Source organism: Taurulus bubalis (assembly GCF_910589615.1).
Source record: "Taurulus bubalis genome assembly, chromosome: 5".
Taxonomy (NCBI): Eukaryota; Metazoa; Chordata; class Actinopteri; order Perciformes; family Cottidae; genus Taurulus; species Taurulus bubalis.
In genome coordinates, this window is record NC_136593.1 from 21,382,812 (window position 1) to 21,406,072 (window position 23,261).

General features: G+C 39.9%; 1 protein-coding gene across 1 annotated transcript; it reads left to right on the forward strand.

Moving 5' to 3' along the window:
- Nucleotides 1-242: 242 nt before the first annotated feature.
- LOC306737083 (scavenger receptor cysteine-rich domain-containing protein DMBT1-like) lies at nt 243-22,094 on the forward strand (the record flags this gene model as incomplete). Its single annotated transcript, XM_079218786.1, has 19 exons — nt 243-555; nt 829-972; nt 3,291-3,473; nt 4,641-4,961; nt 6,024-6,230; nt 8,062-8,376; nt 9,452-9,595; nt 10,850-11,164; nt 12,356-12,499; nt 13,309-13,497; nt 14,894-15,088; nt 16,012-16,179; nt 17,836-18,156; nt 19,666-19,754; nt 21,029-21,177; nt 21,298-21,540; nt 21,637-21,796; nt 21,911-21,983; nt 22,084-22,094. 19 exons carry the CDS (start codon nt 243-245, stop codon nt 22,092-22,094), a joined length of 3,684 nt encoding a protein of 1,227 aa, XP_079074912.1.
- Nucleotides 22,095-23,261: the final 1,167 nt, after the last annotated feature.

The following is a 23,261-nucleotide window of genomic DNA, read 5'->3' on the forward strand; positions in this document are numbered from 1 at the left end:
ATCCACTACCCTGTACCCAAAGAAATGTGCATATCACAGAAGCCCACACTTTCCAAATCATTTCTCATCTTCCTCCTTAATGTTGAAATAGTGTGACAGTTCATGATATATGAACAAATGAGCTCATGGATTAAATGATCAGGTACATTGAAAAAAATGGGGCTTGTGCTCAATACTGCTGTAATTTCCACCTGCAATTGTCATGTAGGTTTACAGAGATTTTGCTTTCTCATTAACCAGATATGGGCCCAGTGAGACTGGTCAACACTAACAGCAGCTGCTCTGGCAGAGTGGAGATCTTCAGCCACGGCCAATGGGGGACGGTGTGTGAAGAAGGCTGGGATTTGAATGACGCTCAGGTGGTTTGTCAGCAGCTGGGCTGTGGCAAGGCTTTGTCAGCACTAAAAGATGCACTTTTCGGAGAAGGCTTTGGAGCAATCTGGTTAGATGAAACTGAGTGTTCAGGAAATGAGTCATCAGTATTAGACTGTGGACACCGTGACACCGTGTTCACCCGCTGTGAACATGATGAAGATGCTGGTGTCATCTGTGAAGGTAATTGTGTCCATTGACACATTTCATTTTATTCTGTTTGAACATAACTCTTGAATAAAAACAGTTAAATTGAGTTGATTCAATTTATGCCATGTTTTTTTCTTGATTTGCACCTTGTGACCTGATATAAAAGGGTTCCCATATTAGGGGAGAGTTTTTTAAGTGATCTAGTACAGATAAATTGAAGAAATAGTTTTTTTCTTCAATACTGCTGTAATTGCAACCTGGAGTTGCCATGTGGATTGACAGAGAATTTCTTTTCACTTCCATCAGAAATTACCCCAGTGAGACTGGTCGACTCTCACAGGCGTTGCTCTGGCAGAGTGGAGATCCTCCATGACGGCATTTGGGGGACGGTGGCGGACAACAACTGGGATTTGAATGATGCTAACGTGGTTTGTCAGCAGATGGGCTGTGGCAGGGCTGTGACAATACAAGGAAGTTCAATTTTTGGAAGGGGCAGTGGACAAATCTGGTTAGACAACGTTCAGTGTTCAGGGAACGAGTCATTACTGACGAACTGTTTACACGACGGGTTGGAGTCCCACGACTGTAGTGATTGTCAGGATGCTGCTGTAATCTGTGAAGGTAACTATATACATACACATCAAAACAACTTCTGCTCAAACATAACCTGAGAATTGAGAATTGAGAATTGAGGAAACCAGTCCAATGCTAACTTCTGGGTTGGCCGACACATATGTTTTTCCTGCAGCCATATATAGTTATCTCCATCGTCCTGATCCTGACCAATAACCTGTATATCCTCTCCTCAAGTCCAGCTCCATCTGTAACTTCTTAGACATAGTTGCATTTCATAGTTTGTATTCCTTATCTCTCTTTTTTTCAAATACCCCCAATTTACATCCACTGTGGGAATATTGTGTATCACAGAAGCCCATACTTTCCTGATCACTTCCTATTTTCCTCTTCATTATACATGTCGTTCTCTGAGATAGAGTATGATCTGAAAGCATTCATTTCCAGTAAAAGATGAGCTCAAAGATTAAGGGATCATGTACAGTTATATTGAAGAAATGGGACATTTCCTCTATATCGTTGTGATTACAACCTGCGTTTGCCATGTTGATTAATTCAGATTATTTTCCTTCAACCAGATGTGCCCCAAGTGAGACTGGTCAACTCTACCAGCAGCTGCTCTGGCAGAGTGGAGATCTTCCGCCACGATCATTGGGGGACGGTGTGTGACGACAGCTGGGATGTGAATGAAGCTGAGGTGGTTTGTCAGCAGCTGGATTGTGGCAGGGCTGTGTCAGCACCAGATGATGCACATTTTGGACCAGGCAGTGGAGTAATCTGGTTAGATGACCTTGAGTGTTATGGGAATGAGTCATCACTAACACACTGTGGACACGATGGATTAGGGTCCCACAACTGTGGACATTCTGAGGATGCTAGTGTCGTCTGTGAAGGTAACTGTGTATATCTACACATTTCAATTTTATTCTGCTCAAATGTAACTGGAGAATTGAAAATATCTTGATTAATTTCATTCAATTTAAAAAAACATTTCATCAACATAGTTGTAACATTCAATAGAGTGCTGCATGCATGAGTCCTAGTACCCAGATATGAGTCAGCATTTTTGCACTTTGGTTACCATCGCAAAGTAAAGGGGTTTTTGATCAGATGCGTGAAATAAAGTCTGTGGTGAACACAAGCTGAAGAGATTTTAAAGTATATTCTATGACAGAGTATACGTCAGTAAATACCCCTCTTGTGAATTTTGACGATTTTACGTGTCAAGTGGCTAAATGAGACAACTAACGTTAAATGGACCCTTACTTGTATAGCGCTTATCTAGTCTAACGACCACTCAAAGCGCTTTAACACTACATGACATCATTCACCCATTCACACACTGATGAGAGGAGCTACCATGGAAGGAGCCACATCAGGATTATCAACCATTCACACACCGTAGGCGCAGCTACGGGAGACATTTAGGGTTAAGTGTCGTGCTCAAGGACACATCGACATGGGCTAGCGGAGCCGGGAAACGAACCGCCGATCCTCTGTTTGAAGGACGACCCTGCTTCGTTAGACGTCTTCTGGCTGAACTATAGTCAGCCTTTAGCCAAGTAGTGGCGACTTGAAGTCATGCAACAGTGGTGTAGTTTGTTTATTGCTCATGAATCCTGCCGACTGCATCTTCACTTTGAAACTCATAAAAACTGTGTTAATTTATGAGGATTATCTTGCTGACAAAACGTGCATACTTTCTGTAATAATCCAAAATCCAATTGTTTTTTTGTAGAAGGAACCAGTGTGATGCTAACTTCCATGTTTAGCTTCAAAATGACTTCATCCCTGCAGCACGCTATCATTATCTCCTTCATCCTGATCCTGACCAATAACCTGTGTACCAACTCCCATCTATCCAGCTCCATCTGTCAGAAAGTACACTTAGTTTTGTTCCATTCCCTTTTTCTCATCATCTTTTATTACTTTCACCCCTACTTTACAGTCATTGCAGTAATATTGCATATTACAGAGCCCCATATTTTCAAGATAATTTCTTATCTTCCCCTTCACTATACATTATGTTCTATGAAGTAGAATATGATATCTGACTGTTCATTCCAGAAAAAAAGGAGCTCAAGTGATCAAAAGCAGATACAATTGAAGAAATGGGTCATTTGCTCAATATTGCTGTAACTCCAACCTACAGTTAACAGGTGTATTAAGAGAGATTTTGCTTTCTCTTCAAACAGAAAAGACCACAGTGAGACTGGTCAACTCTACCAGCAGCTGCTCTGGCAGAGTGGAGATCTTCCGCCACGGCCATTGGGGGACGGTGTGTGACGACAGCTGGGATTTGAAAGACGCTCAGGTGGTTTGTCAGCAGCTGGGCTGTGGCAGGGCTGTGTCAGATGATGCACATTTTGGACCAGGCAGTGGAGTAATCTGGTTAGATGACCTTGAGTGTTATGGGAATGAGTCATCACTAACACACTGTGGACACGATGGATTAGGGTCCCACAACTGTCGACATTCTGAGGATGCTGGTGTCGTCTGTGAAGGTAACTTTGTACATCTACACGTTTCCTTTTATTCTGCTCAAATAAAACTGCAGAGAAAAAAAAAGGTTATCCATTTCATTCAATTTTACAAACAATAAAGTAAGTTACAATCGAGTGCTGCGGGAACGACTCCTAGAACCCAGATATCAGCATATTTGCATTTATGGTTCCCTTCTCTCAAAGTTAATAGGAATTTTGAATAGGTTCTTGATTATATGCCTGAAATAAGGTCTGTGGTTAACACAAGATATTAATAACAACAGGAACATAAAAATCATTAAATATCTCACTTGTAAATGTTGAAGCTCCTACATGTCTTATAATTGCTGGTTTCTAACAAGTGGCTAAATGAGACTACTAGACGTCATCACACTGAACTCTTGTCTGTCTTTAGTTCAGTGGTGGTGATGTTAAGTCATGCGACCATGCTGTAGTTTGTTCATAGTCAGATTTGTACTTTTGGTTATTGCATTCTTTGCTTCTGAAACTATACATAGTTGTTCATTTGTGAACATTATCTTGTTGAACGAAATGTGTTCGTATGATAAACTGGGTTTGCAACAGAGTACATTTTCTACAATAATCCAAAATCCAATGGAAACATTAGCTTTTTTCAAGTGAACCATTGTGATGCTAATATGTCATTACACCAGCAATCTATAGTCATCTCTCCATCATCCAGATCCAGATCCTGACCAATAACCTATATATCCACTCCCAGTGTACCCATCTCCATCTGTCACAGCTTGTACTTTGTTTCATTTCATAGTTTTTGTTTCTTTAACTCTTATTATTTTCAACCCTAATTTACATCCATTGTATGAAATATTTCGTATGACAGAACCCCACATTTTCAAGATCATTTCTAATCTTTCCCTTCAGTCTACATGCAAGAGCTCTTAATATTATTAAAAGAAGCTCAAGGATTAAATGATCAAGTAAAGTTACATTTGAGAAATAGGGCTTTTGCTCAATAATGCTGTAATTGCAACCTGCAGTTTACACGTCCATTGACAGAGATTTTGCTTTCTCTATAACCAGAAAAAAACACAGTCACTGTCAGACTGGTCAACTCTACCAGCAGCTGCTCTGGCAGAGTGGAGATCTTCCGCCAAGGCCATTGGGGGACGGTGTGTGACGACAGCTGGGATTTGAAAGACGCTCAGGTGGTTTGTCAGCAGCTGGGCTGTGGCAGGGCTGTGGCAGCACCAGGAAGTGCATATTTTGGACCAGGCAGTGGAAGAATCTGGTTAGATGACCTTCAGTGTTCAGGAAATGAGTCATCACTAACACACTGTGGACACCAGGGATTTGGGTCCCACAACTGTCAACATTCTGATGATGCTGCTGTCATCTGTGAAGGTAAATGTGTCACTTTGATGTTTCATGGCTTTCAGATCAAATATAACTGTAGAAATGAAAGACACTGTTTAATAATTCAATTTCACAAACAATACAGTGACATAGCTATAATTCAACGCTGCAAGAATTAATCTTGAAATCAAGATCCAATTCACAATATTCAAACTTCCGGTTACCTCATCTTTAAGTCAATAGGATTCAGGTTAAATGCCTGATGTAAGGTCTGTGGTTAACACACGTTTATGAGATTTTAAGGTTTTTTTCGGCAAGAAAAAGAACATTATTAAACATCCCAGTATGGAATTTTGAAGCTTTTACGTTTCTTATAAAAGAGATGGTTGCTAACAAGTGCATAAATAGAGTATTTAACGTCATCCCACTGAACTATAGTTTAGCCTTTATCTTAACTGTGGTGATTTGTGGTGTTGTTTGTTTTTTGCAGCTGAACATTAGCTCTATACTGCTGGCGAGTGCATTGACGTTTCAAAATAGATAATAGTGGTCTTCATTTGTGAAGTTTATCTTGCTGAAGAAAACGGGCCACAGAGTTTATTTCTGGAATAATCCAAAATCCAATGGAAAAATCCCATTGTCTTTTTGTTGAGGGAACCAGTGCGATGCTAACTCACAGCATGGCCTACAATGTTACGTCCTCTGCAGGAATCTAGTTATCTCACTCATCCTCATCCCGACCAATAACCTGTGTATCCACTCCCTCATGTACCCAGCTCCATTTGGAACAGTTTATACTTAGTTTTCTTTCATGCATTTTACATCTTTACCTCTTATTACTTTCACAACTAATTTACATCTGTTGAGGCAATATTTGGGTATCAAAGAACCCCACATTTTACAGATCATTTATTTTATTCATCTTCACTCTCTACATGATTTTGATATCTTGATATTGTGTAAATGTTCATCACAGTAATAAAGGAGCTCAAGGATTAGGTGATCAAGTACAATTACATTGAAGAGATGGAGCTTTGGCTCAACACTGCTGTAATTTCAACCTGTACTTGTCATGTGGGTTCACTGAGATTTTGCTTTCACTTCAACCAGAAATGACACCAGTGAGACTGGTCAACTCTCCCAGCAGCTGCTCTGGCAGAGTGGAGATCTTCCACAATAACACTTGGGGGACGGTGTGTGACGACAACTGGGATTTGAACGATGCTCAGGTGGTTTGTCAACAGCTGGGCTGCGGCAAGGCTGTGTCAGCACAAAGAAATTCAGTTTTTGGAGAGGGGAGTGGACAAATCTGGTTAGGTAATCTTCAGTGTTCAGGAAATGAGTCATTACTATTAAACTGTGGACACGGGGGATTAGGATCCACCAACTGTAGCCATTCTGATGAGGCCGGTGTCGTCTGTGAAGGTATTTGTCACATCTACACATTTCATTTTTGCTTCTCAAATATAACTGGAGAATTGAAAGAAAATGGTTGTGAATGTATGCAATTTCACTCACAACATCGTGATATAGCTCCAATAGAGTGATGCAACAATTAGTCCTTAAACCCAGCAGTGAGTTGTCTTGTTTTGCTCCTCTTGAAGTCAAAGGGATTGTTAAATGGGTTCTTGGGAAGATGCCTGAAATAATGTCTGTGGTATTACAATCTTAAGAGATTTTAACATTTTATTCAATGACAAAATACAGAAGTAAATATCCCCCTTGTTGATGTTGAAACTCCAACATGTTATAAAAGTGACAAAATATGAAATATGAAATACGCAGCGCTCTCCGAGTCAACAGTTTTGGAAGAAATACAAATAATAATAATAATAATAATAAGAAGAAGAAGAAGAAGAAGAAGAAGAAATAAGAAAACACACTATACAGGAAAGAGACAAAATATGAAATATGAAAATATTAAAAACACTGTACATGTGCAAATATGAAATATGATTACACTGTACATGTGCAAATATGAAAACACTGTACATGTGCAATTGTGGTCGTATATACATATATATATATTTTTTTTATTACAGTGATAAATAACTAAATAGGTTCGTCCTGAGTGCTGCTCCTATTCACAGTTTTGTTTTGCCATCAGTCTGACTGTGGCAGGGAAGGAGCTATTGTAGAAACGTGTTCTGTGGGTGATGATACTGTCCTTTCTGCTGTGTCTCAGGTTGTACCTGCAGTGTTTGTGTCTGAGCAGAGAGTGAGCTGGGAATAAGCTGGGAATTAATAAGGAAGGTAGCGCCGTAGTAGCACTTTAGTAGCACTTAGATGGAACTTAGTAGCACTTAAAAGGAACTTACTGATAGATGGAACTTACTGATAGCACTTTGTAGTTTTACTTCATTGAAATTGTACTTCTTTTATTATTGTTGTTCTGAGTTTGTACTCATGGTGGAATTGCACTTATTGTAAGTCGCTTTGGATAAAAGCATCAGCTAAATGAAATGTAATGTAATACAATCTTAAGAGATTTTAACATTTTATGACAAAATACAGAAGTAAATATCCCCCTTGTTGATGTTGAAACTTCAACATGTTATAAAAGTGACAAAATCTGATTCTAAATGTCATCATGCTGAACTATAGTCCGCCTTTAGTTTAGTGGTGGCATGAAGTCATGTGACTGGTGTAGTTAAGTTATATAAGAATTAGCTCTTGACTTCTACCGATAGCATGTCAACTTTAAAAATCACAAGTGTTGTTCATTCTTGCAGATGGTTTTGCTCAACAAAACATGTTATTATAAACCATGTTTGCCACAGACTTTATTTTCTGCAATAATCCAATAGTTTTTTTCTTAAGAGAACCAGTGCAATGCTAACTTCTGGGTTGGTTTACAAAAATAAGCGATATCTGCAGCACATTCTACTTATCTCTATCATCCTGATCTGGATCAAAACCCTGTGTATCCACTACCCTGTACCCAAAGAAATGTGCCTATCACAGAAGCCCACAATTTCCAGACCATTTCTCATTTTCCTCCTCACTCTTGAAATAATATGATAGTTCATGATATATGATTAAATGATCAGGTACATTAAAAAAAATTGGGCTTGTGCTCAATACTGCTGTAATTTCATCCTGCAGTTATCATGTAGATTTACAGAGATTTTGCTTTCTCTTCAAACAGAAAAGACCACAGTGAGACTGGTCAACTCTAGCAGCAACTGCTCTGGCAGAGTGGAGATCTTCCGCCACGGCTATTGGGGGACGGTGTGTGACAATGACTGGGATTTGAATGAAGCTGAGGTGGTTTGTCAGCAGCTGGGCTGTGGCAAGGCTGTGTCAGCACCAGGAAGTGCACATTTTGGACCAGGCAGTGGAATAAACTGGTTAGATGGAGTTGAGTGTTCAGGAAATGAGTCATCACTAACACACTGTGGACACCAGGGATTTGGGTCCCACAACTGTAGTCATTCTCAGGATGCTGGTGTCGTCTGTGAAGGTAATTGTGTCCATCGATACATTTCATTTTATTCTGGAATAGACTCTGGAATAGAAACAGTTCAATGAAGTTGATTCAATTTAAAAAACAATGCATTGATAATGTTACACTAGAGTGTTGCAGGAATGATTCCTAAAAGCCAGAAATTAGTCAGAATTTTGTTTTACATTTCCTGTTCCCTAGTCTCAAAGCTTAGCTTTTTTGATTGGTGGTTTGGTTAGATGCCTGGAATAAGGTCTATGATTAACTGAAGATGATTGCATTTACACTTCAAAATCAAAAAAGTGGTGTTCATTCATGAAGACTATCTTGCTGAACAAAACTTATAAGTATCATGAATTGTGTTCGCCAAAGTTTATTTTCTGCAATAATCTAAAATTGAATGAAAAAAAAGGCATTAGCTTTTTGTCGAGGTCAACGGTAACTTCCATGTTGGCAGCAAAAATATAAAAGACCTCCATAGTCCTGATCCTGTCAGGTTTTGGTATGAATGAGAGGACCCAAATGCCGCTGCAACAGTTTAAAGTAAATTTATTGTCCAAAACAAAACTCAGGACAGGCTTAAAAAAACTCAACACAGAGAGGTTGACAGACTTACTCACACAGGACCGGCCCGAGGACACGCGGTAACACACAGTACAATCCGACAAGGGGACAGGAGACAAACAGGGTTCAAATACAAGAGGAAGGTAATGAGGCACAGGTGGACACACAAGACAAGGACTTCACAATAAAACAGGACACAAAACAAACCAACATCATGACAGATCGTGACCAATAACCTGTGTATTCACTCCCCAGTTACATAGTTACACAAGTTTCATAGAGACTTGCAGCAGCAAGCCAGACTGCATGTACTCCTGCAGGCGATAATTTATTTTCTTCCTCTTCTCTGTATAATTTTCTCTGAGGTAGAGTATAATATTTGATGGTCTATCACAGTATAACAAAACTAAAGGATTAAGTGATCAAGTACAGATATATTGGAGAAATTAGAATTTTCCTCAATACTGCTGTAATTGCAACCTGGAGTTGCCATGTGGGTTGACAGAGAATTTCTTTTCACTTCCATCAGAAATCACCCCAGTGAGACTGGTCGACTCTCACAGGCGTTGCTCTGGCAGAGTGGAGATCCTCCATGACGGCATTTGGGGGACGGTGGCGGACAACAACTGGGATTTGAATGACGCTAACGTGGTTTGTCAGCAGATGGGCTGTGGCAGGGCTGTGACAATACAAGGAAGTTCAATTTTTGGAAGGGGCAGTGGACAAATCTGGTTAGACAACGTTCAGTGTTCAGGGAACGAGTCATTACTGATGAACTGTGTACACGACGGGTTGGAGTCCCACAACTGTAGTGATTGTCAGGATGCTGCTGTAATCTGTGAAGGTAACTATATACACATCAAAACAAATTCTGCTCAAACATAACCTGAGAATTGAGAAACAATTGTTATTAAAATCATTCAATTTTAAAAACAATACAGTTACATAGTTACAATGGAGGCAACAGGATTGAGCCCTAATACCCAGATATGAGTCAGCATTTTTGGAGTTTGCGTAACACCGCCTTGAAGTGAATGTGTTATGGTAGGACGCCTGAAATGAGATATATTTAATGGATATTTATGTTTTGTTCTACCACATAAGATAAATCAGTAAATATCCCAGAGGTGAATTTTGAAGGTTTTACGTGTCTTAAACAAGGAGGATGCTCACAAGTGTCTAAATGAGACTACTTAACATCACCAGGTTGAACTATAGTCCGTCTTTAGCTTAGTGGTGGTGATGGGAAGTCCTGTGACCGTGCTGTAGTTGGTTTATAGCGTAATGTTACTTCATTACTTCTGTTGATTGTATTTACTTTTCAAAAATCCTAAAAGTGGTATCAAGCTCTCAAGAATATCTTGCTGAACAAAACGTGGGAGTATCATGAACTGTGTTTCCCACAGAGTTTATTTTCTGCAATAATCCCAAATCTAATGGAAACATCCCATTAGCTTTTTGTAACGGGAACCAGTCCAATGCTAACTTCTGGGTTGGCCGACACACATATGTTTTTCCTGCAGCCATATATAGTTATCTCCATCGTCCTGATCCTGACCAATAACCTGTGTATCCTCTCCCCAAGTCCAGCTCCATCTGTAACTTCTTAGACATAGTTGCATTTCATAGTTTGTATTCCTTATCTCTCTTTTTTAGCATACACCCCCAATTTACATCCACTGTGGGAATATTGTGTATCACAGAAGCCCATACTTTCCTGATCATTTCCTATTTTCCTCTTCATTATACATGTCGTTCTCTGAGATAGAGTATGATCTGTAAGCATTCATTTCCAGTAAAAGATTAGCTCAAAGATTAAGGGATCATGTACAGTTATATTGAAGAAATGTGACATTTCCTCTATATCGTTGTGATTACAACCTGCGTTTGCCATGTTGATTAATTCAGATTATTTTCCTTCAACCAGATGTGCCCCAAGTGAGACTGGTCAACTCTACCAGCAGCTGCTCTGGCAGAGTGGAGATCTTCCGCCACGATCATTGGGGGACGGTGTGTGACGACAGCTGGGATGTGAATGAAGCTGAGGTGGTTTGTCAGCAGCTGGATTGTGGCAGGGCTGTGTCAGCACCAGATGGTGCACATTTTGGACCAGGCAGTGGAGTAATCTGGTTAGATGACCTTGAGTGTTATGGGAATGAGTCATCACTAACACACTGTGGACACGATGGATTAGGGTCCCACAACTGTGGACATTCTGAGGATGCTAGTGTCGTCTGTGAAGGTAACTGTGTATATCTACACATTTCATTTTTATTCTGCTCAAATGTTACTTGAGAATTGAAAATATCTTGATTAATTTCATTCAATTTAAAAAAACATTTCATCAACATAGTTGTAACATTCAATAGAGTGCTGCATGCATGAGTCCTAGTAAGATATGAGTCAGCATTTTTGCACTTTGGTTACCATCGCAAAGTAAATGGGTTTTTGATCAGATGCGTGAAATAAAGTCTGTGGTGAACACAAGCTGAAGAGATTTTAAAGTATATTCTATGACAGAGTATACGTCAGTAAATACCCCTCTTGTGAATTTTGACGATTTTACGTGTCAAGTGGCTAAATGAGACAACTAACGTTAAATGGTAAATGGACCCTTACTTGTATAGCGCTTATCTAGTCTAACGACCACTCAAAGCGCTTTAACACTACATGACATCATTCACCCATTCACACACTGATGAGAGGAGCTACCATGGAAGGAGCCACATCAGGATTATCAACCATTCACACACCGTAGGCGCAGCTACGGGAGACATTTAGGGTTAAGTGTCGTGCTCAAGGACACATCGACATGGGCTAGCGGAGCCGGGAAACGAACCGCCGATCCTCTGTTTGAAGGACGACCCTGCTTCGTTAGACGTCTTCTGGCTGAACTATAGTCAGCCTTTAGCCAAGTAGTGGCGACTTGAAGTCATGCAACAGTGGTGTAGTTTGTTTATTGCTCATGAATCCTGCCGACTGCATCTTCACTTTGAAACTCATAAAAACTGTGTTAATTTAAAAGGATTATCTTGCTGACAAAACGTGCATACTTTCTGTAATAATCCAAAATCCAATTGGTTTTTCGTTTTTCTCCCATCTATCCAGCTCCATCTGTCATAAATTACACTTAGTTTTGTTCCATTCCTTTTTTCTCATCATCTTTTATTACTTTCACCCCTACTTTACATTCAGTAATATTGCATATTACAGAGCCCCACATTTTCAAGATAATTTCTTATCTTCCCCTTCACTATACATTATGTTCTATGAAGTAGAATATGATATCTGACCATTCATTCCAGAAAAAAAGGAGCTCAAGTGATCAAAAGCAGATACAATTGAAGAAATGGGGCTTTTGCTCAATATTGCTGTAAGTACCACCTGCAGTTAACAGGTGCATTGAGAGAGATTTTGCTTTCTCTTCAAACAGAAAAGACCACAGTCAGACTGGTCAACTCTACCAGCAGCTGCTCTGGCAGAGTGGAGATCTTCCGCCACGGCCATTGGGGGACGGTGTGTGACGACAGCTGGGATTTGAAAGACGCTCAGGTGGTTTGTCAGCAGCTGGGCTGTGGCAGGGCTGTGGCAGCACCAGGATATGCATATTTTGGACCAGGCAGTGGACTAATCTGGTTAGATGACCTTGAGTGTTATGGGAATGAGTCATCACTAACACACTGTGGACACCGACGATTAGGGTCCAATGACTGTCAACATTCTGAGGATGCTGGTGTCGTCTGTGAAGGTAAATGCGTCACATACATGTTCCGGTAACACTTTATAATAACTCCACACTATTTAGCAATTAGTAAAGTATGATTAAACGCTTAATTCATCATTTATAAAGCATTGTTCCAACATTAACACTCATTAGTTTGCAATTCATAAACACAGTTGTGAATGTTCAATTCTTGATTAATAAGCTTGACTATTATGCATTTCATGATTGGGTTTTCATACTTTATAAATGATGGGTTCCCCGTGTATAAATTAAGTAATATATATTACAAACCAATTATAACGGACTTATAGATGATTAATGAGTTAATTTATAAAGTGTTAGTAAATGATAAAACAAATATGTAAATGTAATTTATTCACGATGATTTATTTATGCACTAATGGTAAGGGACTATGTTAACATGTGCTTTATAAGCGTGTTTGAATACTGCAATTCATGATTAATTAAGGTAATTATTAGTCATTAGTTCAGGATTAGTATGTTGTGTGACCCCCATCTAAAGTGAGCTCTATCTATGCTTTACAACGCATTAATAAATGACATTGAAAGGCCATCAGTGCCTCAAAGCTAACAACATTGCTGTAATTGCAACCTGCAGTTAACACTTGCATTGAGAGAAATTTTGTTTTCTCTTCAAACAGAAATGGCCACAGTGAGACTGGTCAACTCTGACAGCAGCTGCTCTGGCAGAGTGGAGATCTACCACGCCGGCCAATGGGGGACGGTGTGTGACGACATTTGGGATTTGAAAGATGCTCAGGTGGTTTGTCAGCAGCTGGGCTGTGGCAGGGCTGTGTCAGCACCAGGAAATGCACATTTTGGACTAGGCAGTGGAAGAATCTGGTTAGATAACCTTCAGTGTTCAGGAGATGAGTCATCACTAACACACTGTGAACACCCTGGATTAGGGTCCCACAACTGTGATCATTCTGAGGATGCTGGTGTCGTCTGTGAAGGTAACTTTGTACATCTACACGTTTCCTTTTATTCTGCTCAAATAAAACTGCAGAGAAAAAAAAAGGTTATACATTTCATTCAATTTCACAAACAATAAAGTAAGTTACAATCGAGTGCTGCAGGAACGACTCCTAGAACCCAGATATCAGCATATTTGCATTTATGGTTCCCTTCTCTCAAAGTTAATAGGATTTTTGAATAGGTTCTTGATTATATGCCTGAAATAAGGTCTGTGGTTAACACAAGATATTAATAACAACAGGAAAATAAAAATCCTTAAATATCTCACTTGTGAATGTTGAAGCTCCTACATGTCTTATAATTGCTGGTTTCTAACAAGTGGCTAAATGAGACTACTAGACGTCATCACACTGAACTCTTGTCTGTCTTTAGTTCAGTGGTGGTGATGTTAAGTCATGCGACCATGCTGTAGTTTGTTCATAGTCAGATTTGTACTTTTGGTTATTGCATTCTTTGCTTCTGAAACTATACAAAGTTGTTCATTTGTGAACATTATCTTGTTGAACGAAATGTGTTCGTATGATAAACTGGGTTTGCAACAGAGTACATTTTCTACAATAATCCAAAATCCAATGGAAACATTAGCTTTTTTTAAGTGAACCATTGTGATGCTAATATGTCATTCCACCAGCAATCTATAGTCATCTCTCCATCATCCAGATCCAGATCCTGACCAATAACCTATATATCCACTCCCAGTGTACCCAGCTCCATCTGTCACAGCTTGTACTTTGTTTCATTTCATAGTTTTTGTATCTTTATCTCTTATTATTTTCAACCCTAATTTACATCCATTGTATGAAATATTGCGTATGACAGAACCCCATATTTTCAAGATCATTTCTAATCTTTCCCTTCAGTCGACATGCAAGAGCTCTTAATATTATTAAAAGAAGCTCAAGGATTAAATGATCAAGTAAAGTTACATTAAATAAATGGGGCTTTTGCTCAATACTGCTGTAATCCTTAAATCAGAGGATCGGCGGTTCGATCACCGGCTCCTCTAGCCCATGTCGATGTGTCGTTGAGCAAGACACTTAACCCTAAATGTCTCCCGTAGCTGCGCCTACGGTGTATCAATGGTTGATAATCTGATGTGGCTCCTTGCATGGTAGCTCCTCTCATCAGTTGGTGAATGATGTCATGTAGTGTTAAAGCGCTTTGAGTGGTCAGAAGACTAGAAAAGCGCTATAGAAGTACGGGTCCATTTACATGCATTGACAGAGATTTTATCTTCTCTTTAACCAGAAAAGACCACAGTCAATGTCAGACTGGTCAACTCTGACAGCAGCTGCTCTGGCAGAGTGGAGATCTTCCGCCACGGCCATTGGGGGACGGTGTGTGACGACAGCTGGGATTTGAAAGACGCTCAGGTGGTTTGTCAGCAGCTGGGCTGTGGCATGGCTCTGTCAGCACCAGGATATGCATATTTTGGAGAGGGCAGTGGAATAATCTGGTTAGATGACCTTCAGTGTTCAGGAGATGAGTCATCACTAACACACTGTGGACACCGACGATTAGGGTCCAGCGACTGTCGTCATTCTGAGGATGCTAGTGTCATCTGTGAAGGTAAATGCATCACACACGTTTCATGTCTTTCAACTCAAATATAACTGTAGATTTGAAATACACTGTTTAATATTTTCATTCAATTTCACAAACAATACAGTGACATAGCTATAATTCAGCGCTGCAAGAATTAATCCTGAAATCAAGATCCAATTCACAATTTTATCAATTCTGGTTACCTCATCTTTAAGTCAATGGGATTCAGGTTAAATGCCTGATGTAAGGTCTGTGGTTAACACACGTTTATGAGATTTTAAGGTTTTTTTCGGCAAGAAAAAGAACATTATTAAACATCCCAGTATGGAATTTTGAAGCTTTTACGTTTCTTAAAAAAGAGATGGTTGTTACAAGTGCATAAATGAGCGTATTTAACGTCATCCCACTGAACTATAATTTAGCCTTTATCTTAACTGTGGTGATGGGAAGTCATGTGACCGTGGTGTTGTTTGTTTGTAGTTTAACATTAGCTCTTTGCTGCTGGCGAGTGCATCTATGGTTCAAGAATCATCAATGTGTTTTTCATTTGAAAAGATGATCTTAGCGAACAAAATAGTATGATACTGTAAGTAAGAGTCCATAATAGTGAAGAAGAAGCTCAATAATTAAGTGATCAAGTACAGTTACATTATGTTCTTTGAAGTAGAATATGATATCCGATCATTCATTACAGAAAAAAAGAAGCTCAAGTGATCAAAAACAGATACATTGAAGAAATGGGTCTTTTGCTCAATACTGCTGTAATTGCAACCTGCAGTTGTCATGTGGGTTTACAGAGATTTTGCTTTCTCTTCAAACAGAAAAGACCACAGTCAGACTGGTCAACTCTAGCATCAGCTGCTCTGGCAGAGTGGAGATCTTCCATGACGGCCAATGGGGGACGGTGTGTGACGACATTTGGGATTTGAAAGATGCTCAGGTGGTTTGTCAGCAGCTAGGCTGTGGCAGGGCTGTGTCAGCACCAGGAAGTGCACATTTTGGACCAGGCAGTGGAAGAATCTGGTTAGATAACCTTCAGTGTTCAGGAGACGAGTCATCCCTATCACACTGTGAACACCGTGGATTAGGGTCCCACGACTGTGATCATTCTGAGGATGCTGGTGTCGTCTGTGAAGGTAGCTTTGTACATCTACATGTTTCATTTTATTCTGCTCAAGTAAAACTGGAGAATAAAAAAATGGTTATTCACTTTCACAAATAATAAAGTAATACAATAGAGTGCTGCGGGAATGACTCCTAAAACCCATATATCAGCATATTTGTACCTATGGTTCCCTTCTCTCAAAGTTAATAGGGTTTTAGATAGGGATGGGTATCGTTTGGGTTTTTTCCGATACCGGTGCTAAACCGATACTTTTAAAACGATCCCGGTGCCTAAACGGTGCCTGAACCGATACTTTTTTAATGCTAAGGCAATTATTTTTCTTCAAATTGAACAATATTATTAACTGTTTAAAGTATACTATAGATATAAATAAATAAATACATACAAAACACACTTCAAACTACAGCTTCAAACCTTTTAACTTCAAACTATAAAAATATATATTTAAAAAAAGAACAGACACAAGCATCAGGTGGCCTGATGGGACCGTGTGCAACAGAACTCAGACACTGTTGGATCCTAAAACTGCTGCTTTACTGGACTACACGTCATCATTAATATCAACTGGAGAGATTTGTTCCATCAAGTCGAGGACGGGCGTTCAAAAGCTCGTGCTCGTGTCTCCAGCGATCTCTGTGTGCGCGCACTGTGTGTGTGAGCGCTGGAAGCCCCGCCCCCTCGAGCCCCGCTCTGCATGCAGGCAGACAGAGAGCAGAGCAGCGAGTGTGCTCTGATCCGCGCTATTTTAATAGTCGTTTTTAGCGTGCGGGCACCGCGCTACCTTTTTAGTATCTATATACCGTGCAACTTTACAGAGTAGTGTAAAAAAAATGTATTTATATCGGCTCAGGCACCGGAAGGAAGCACCGAAATCTGCGTTGCTTTTCGGTCCGGTAGGTACCGGACGTGTTGTACCCAACCCTACCTGTTGCGGAACCCAACCCTAGTTTTAGATTAGGTTATTGATTTTATGCCTGAAATAAGGTCTGTGGTTAACACAAGCTTAAAAGATATTAATAACAACATGAAAATAAGGATAATTAAGTAATCCAAAATCCAATGGAAACATTAGCTTTTTTCAATTGATCCACTGTGATGCTAATATGTCATTCCACCAGCAATTTATAGTCATCTCTCCATCATCCAGATCCTGACCAATAACCTATGTATCCACTCCCAGTGTACCCAGCTCCATCTGTCACAGCTTGTACTTTGTTTCATTTCATAGTTTTTGTATCGTTATCTCTTATTATTTTCAACCCTAATTTACATCCATTGTATGAAATATTGCACATGAAAGAACCCCACATTTTCCAGATAATTTCTAATCTTTCCCTTCATGATTTTCTGTGAGGTAGAGTATGATGTGCAAGAGCTCTTAATATTAAAAAATAAGCTCAAGTATTAAATGATAAAGTAAAGTTACATTGCAGAGATGGGGCTTTTGCTCAATATTGCTGAAATTGCATTCTGCAGTTAACACGTGCATTGACAGAGATTGTGCTTTCAATACAAACAGAAAATGGAAAGGCCACAGTGAGACTGGTCAACTCTACCAGCAGCTGCTCTGGCAGAGTGGAGATCTTCCATGACGGCCAATGGGGGACGGTGTGTGACGACATTTGGGATTTGAAAGATGCTCAGGTGGTTTGTCAGCAGCTAGGCTGTGGCAGGGCTGTGTCAGCACCAGGAAGTGCACATTTTGGACCAGGCAGTGGAAGAATCTGGTTAGATAACCTTCAGTGTTCAGGAGACGAGTCATCCCTATCACACTGTGAACACCGTGGATTAGGGTCCCACGACTGTGATCATTCTGAGGATGCTGGTGTCGTCTGTGAAGGTAGCTTTGTACATCTACATGTTTCATTTTATTCTGCTCAAGTAAAACTGGAGAATAAAAAAATGGTTATTCACTTTCACAAATAATAAAGTAATACAATAGAGTGCTGCGGGAATGACTCCTAAAACCCATATATCAGCATATTTGTACCTATGGTTCCCTTCTCTCAAAGTTAATAGGGTTTTAGATAGGGATGGGTATCGTTTGGGTTTTTTCCGATACCGGTGCTAAACCGATACTTTTAAAACGATCCCGGTGCCTAAACGGTGCCTGAACCGATACTTTTTTAATGCTAAGGCAATTATTTTTCTTCAAATTGAACAATATTATTAACTGTTTAAAGTATACTATAGATATAAATAAATAAATACATACAAAACACACTTCAAACTACAGCTTCAAACCTTTTAACTTCAAACTATAAAAATATATATTTAAAAAAAGAACAGACACAAGCATCAGGTGGCCTGATGGGACCGTGTGCAACAGAACTCAGACACTGTTGGATCCTAAAACTGCTGCTTTACTGGACTACACGTCATCATTAATATCAACTGGAGAGATTTGTTCCATCAAGTCGAGGACGGGCGTTCAAAAGCTCGTGCTCGTGTCTCCAGCGATCTCTGTGTGCGCGCACTGTGTGTGTGAGCGCTGGAAGCCCCGCCCCCTCGAGCCCCGCTCTGCATGCAGGCAGACAGAGAGCAGAGCAGCGAGTGTGCTCTGATCCGCGCTATTTTAATAGTCGTTTTTAGCGTGCGGGCACCGCGCTACCTTTTTAGTATCTATATACCGTGCAACTTTACAGAGTAGTGTAAAAAAAATGTATTTATATCGGCTCAGGCACCGGAAGGAAGCACCGAAATCTGCGTTGCTTTTCGGTCCGGTAGGTACCGGACGTGTTGTACCCAACCCTACCTGTTGCGGAACCCAACCCTAGTTTTAGATTAGGTTATTGATTTTATGCCTGAAATAAGGTCTGTGGTTAACACAAGCTTAAAAGATATTAATAACAACATGAAAATAAGGATAATTAAGTAATCCAAAATCCAATGGAAACATTAGCTTTTTTCAATTGATCCACTGTGATGCTAATATGTCATTCCACCAGCAATTTATAGTCATCTCTCCATCATCCAGATCCTGACCAATAACCTATGTATCCACTCCTAGTGTACCCAGCTCCATCTGGCACAGCTTGTACTTTGTTTCATTTCATAGTTTTTGTATCGTTATCTCTTATTATTTTCAACCCTAATTTACATCCATTGTATGAAATATTGCACATGAAAGAACCCCACATTTTCCAGATAAATTCTAATCTTTCCCTTCATGATTTTCTGTGAGGTAGAGTATGATGTGCAAGAGCTCTTAATATTAAAAAATAAGCTCAAGTATTAAATGATAAAGTAAAGTTACATTGCAGAGATGGGGCTTTTGCTCAATATTGCTGAAATTGCATTCTGCAGTTAACACGTGCATTGACAGAGATTGTGCTTTCAATACAAACAGAAAATGGAAAGGCCACAGTGAGACTGGTCAACTCTGACAGCAGCTGCTCTGGCAGAGTGGAGATCTACCATGCCGGTCAATGGGGGACGGTGTGTGATGACATTTGGGATTTGAATGAAGCTCAGGTGGTTTGTCAGCAGCTGGGCTGTGGCAGGGCTGTGTCAGCACCAGGAAATGCACATTTTGGACCAGGCAATGGACTAATTTGGTTAGATAACCTTCAGTGTTCAGGAGGTGAATCATCACTAAAAAACTGTGTACACTCTGGATTCGGGTCCCACGACTGTCTGCCTTCTGAGGATGCTGGTGTCGTCTGTGAAGGTAACTGTGTACATCTACACATTTCCTTTTTTTTGCACACTCAAATATAACTGCAGAGTTAAGTTTGTATTCAATACAGTAACAAAGTTACAATAGAGTGCTAAAAGGAATAAGCCAGAAACCCAGAAATTGGTCAAAAGTCAAAATATTTTTCTTTTCTTTGTTGTTTCAGACCTACAACCTCGACTCAACTTGAGACCCTCTCAGCTTGTTTGTTCCCCTAATCAGCTTGAAGTCGCTGTGCAATTGGAAAGCCTGCTGTCGGCTGGTTTGAACGCATTCTCTGGCCACCTAGCATCCTCTGACTGTTCCAGCTTCACAGTGCGTGAAAATACTCTATGGTACCAAGTTGCACGTCAGACTGGTATCTGTGGAACTGTAATGACGGTGAGATTGAACAATTCCTACTTAATTACGCAGTCAATCGGAAAAATACCAGTGGCTCCCATTTGGAAGCTATGTAGAGTGATTGCACACATCCAAATATCGATTGTAGGCATTTGTTGGAACCTAAACAAGAAAACCATGAAAATATAAATAAAGGATAGGTGGATCCCTCATTAGAGCATCAACAAGTGGTGTTTTGAGCTAATGCTCTTCTTCAGACTTTGTAATATCAACAGAAACAACTTATTTTTAAATACATATACTCTGGTCACATCTAAAATACAAAAAATATATACAAATAAAATAAAGTTATACAAACAAATATTAAGATAAGAACCTCACAGGTTATAACAATTACATCAGGCCACTAGCAGTCATACCTTCTATATGTTTAGAATTAAATCAAGGCTCCTCAATATGTAAACTCATCGCAGAAATGGTCAGATGCTGAAGTCCTCATTCAGACCTTTTTGTCAAAGGAACTAGTGCGTTGATAATTTCCTGGTTGGCTTCCAACAATATGTTATCCCTGAAACCTTCTCCTCTCTGTGAAAGATGGTTTCTTTAACCTCTGTGTCACATGCTGGTTTGTATATTAACTGAAGGTGATTAATTATATAGCCGACTGGTGATTCATTCATGTCTTTTCTTGCAGACCAACGCCACCCATGCCATCTACTCCAACTCTTTGTTTTTCTACCATCAAAGTAAAAATTCCTCCGTTCTACCTGTGATTGTTCCTTTCTTCTGTGCCTATCCCTTGGAAACCAAAACAAGCCTGAATGTTGGAATCAAACCACAGCTGTAAGTCCTTTATTTCATTCCTTCACTATAACAACACACTTAATGGATGTACATGACTGGATAACCAAATTATATTGCAGTGGTGAAATACATCTCTAACTGTCTGTCTTTCTTTAACAGCCATGAGGGGGTCTTCAATGGGTCAGGTGCCAAAGCCAAAGCCGACATGAATCTTTTCCGTGACTCCAGCTATTCATCCAGCTACCCAGCGGGCCGGGTTACCCTGCCAGTTGGTTCTACCCTGCATGTGCAAGTGTTTGTGCCTGAGAGTAATCCAAGCTTCGTTGTAGTTCTGGAAGATTGCTTCATCACCGACTCCTCAAACTGGGATGACCCCCTGCGGTACTTTGTCATTCTTTCTAGGTATGTGACTCCTAATCTAGATGGACTGGAGTGGAAAAGGTGAACTCTATGGTGATGTGCAATAGTCCTAATGACTCGGTCTGACATTTTTGCTAGGTGTCCTACTGACACGCGTCGTGTGTCAGTGGCTGAGAACGGCAAATCCCTCCGAGCTCGTTTTTCGGTCCTGCTCTTCCCTTTCCAGAGTGGCAACCTGGAGACCTTCTTACACTGCAGACTAAGCATGTGTGACAAAAGGAGCCAAAACTGTGTCCCAGTGAGTTAGACTCTCATTCTCTCACCCAATCAAAATACTCAACGGTAAAGCAATGCTTTAAATCAAAACACTATGTCTAGGTGTCATATCGTTCTACCTCCTCTCACCTCTCAGGTTTGCAGAAGAAGGACATATTTATCTCTTAACGAAGATCAGCTCACGTTTGTCAGCATTGGACCAATAGCCTGTGAGTACAAAATATAACCTAATAAAGTCTCAGAGCTGATGTCTGAGCACAGTGAACTGTTCCAAGTGATAACCATGTTTCCTTTCATCCTGATCTTTAGGGGAGAACTGACACGTTAATGGAGTGACCTGGTTAACGCTGCAATATGATATGATGTTATTCTCTCAGATATTTTATGATTTATTAATGAAATTGAAAGATTTTTGTGTAATCTTTAAATTGCTTTGACGGACATATAAATATTTTCATGAAAACAGATTATGATCAAATACATATGAGTGGGTAAGTAAAAGTATGCCTGTTGTAAATTAATCTATTTTTATTCAGTCAGGGGTGTTGAAAAATATGAATACATTGGGGATTTGTGAGAAACATATATTATCATGATATACTCATAGCAAGAGTTTTACATTTTTGTTTCCCTTTCAGCATTGGGTGTAGGTGTGTATAATAATACATATATATATATATGGGTAAATTGCATGCTTTGATATGATACAGGGTAAGGTAAACTGGGGAGTTATATGCATATATAATTCTGTTTGATTAAATGTTCCCATAGCCTCTGGTCCTTTGTAAATAAAAACTCTTTATTTATCAGGTTTCTCTTCATGTTAAAGGTTGTTTGAATAATATTGTCGGAGGCTCATAAAAGAGACTCAAAATGTTGACATTGCATTGTGAAGTACAATAAAGGTTTTTATTCAGATTTCACCAAAAAGCTGTTTTGTCTTATCTATGTTTAGTTATATAATTCACTTTATTGTTGCGAGCGTTTACCTTTATTTAAAGCTGTATTATTAGTTTTGTGACCACTTGGAAGCCGGATAACCTGGCATGGCTAAGGTTGGCAAACGAGTAAAGCGAGTAAACTTCCGCGGTGGACGCGGCGCCGCAAATTCGCGTCGCGTCCGGTGTGGACACGGCATTAGGCTCACATTCACATTTCTAACTCTAGAAAAATATCAAGGATATCAGCGTGATCGGCTCCTTCTCTCCTCTCTGTTGAATGCACATTAATGGTGATTTGAGCATATTCTTGCCTCGAAATATGGGGTTTAACAGATGGTTTTGTCGACAATCTGCACACACATTGGAGTGTGTGACTTGGAGATATTCACAGAGATATTCAGTCAAAGGCATTGTAAAGCCTCCTGTCTATCTACCTGTCTGTCTTCTGTCTTGTCTTCTGGACTAGTCGCTCTAGAGAAACATATTTTGAGTTGTGTATCAGACTGGCCCACTAATGCAAAAAAATGTGCTGGTAGTGGTGTCTGT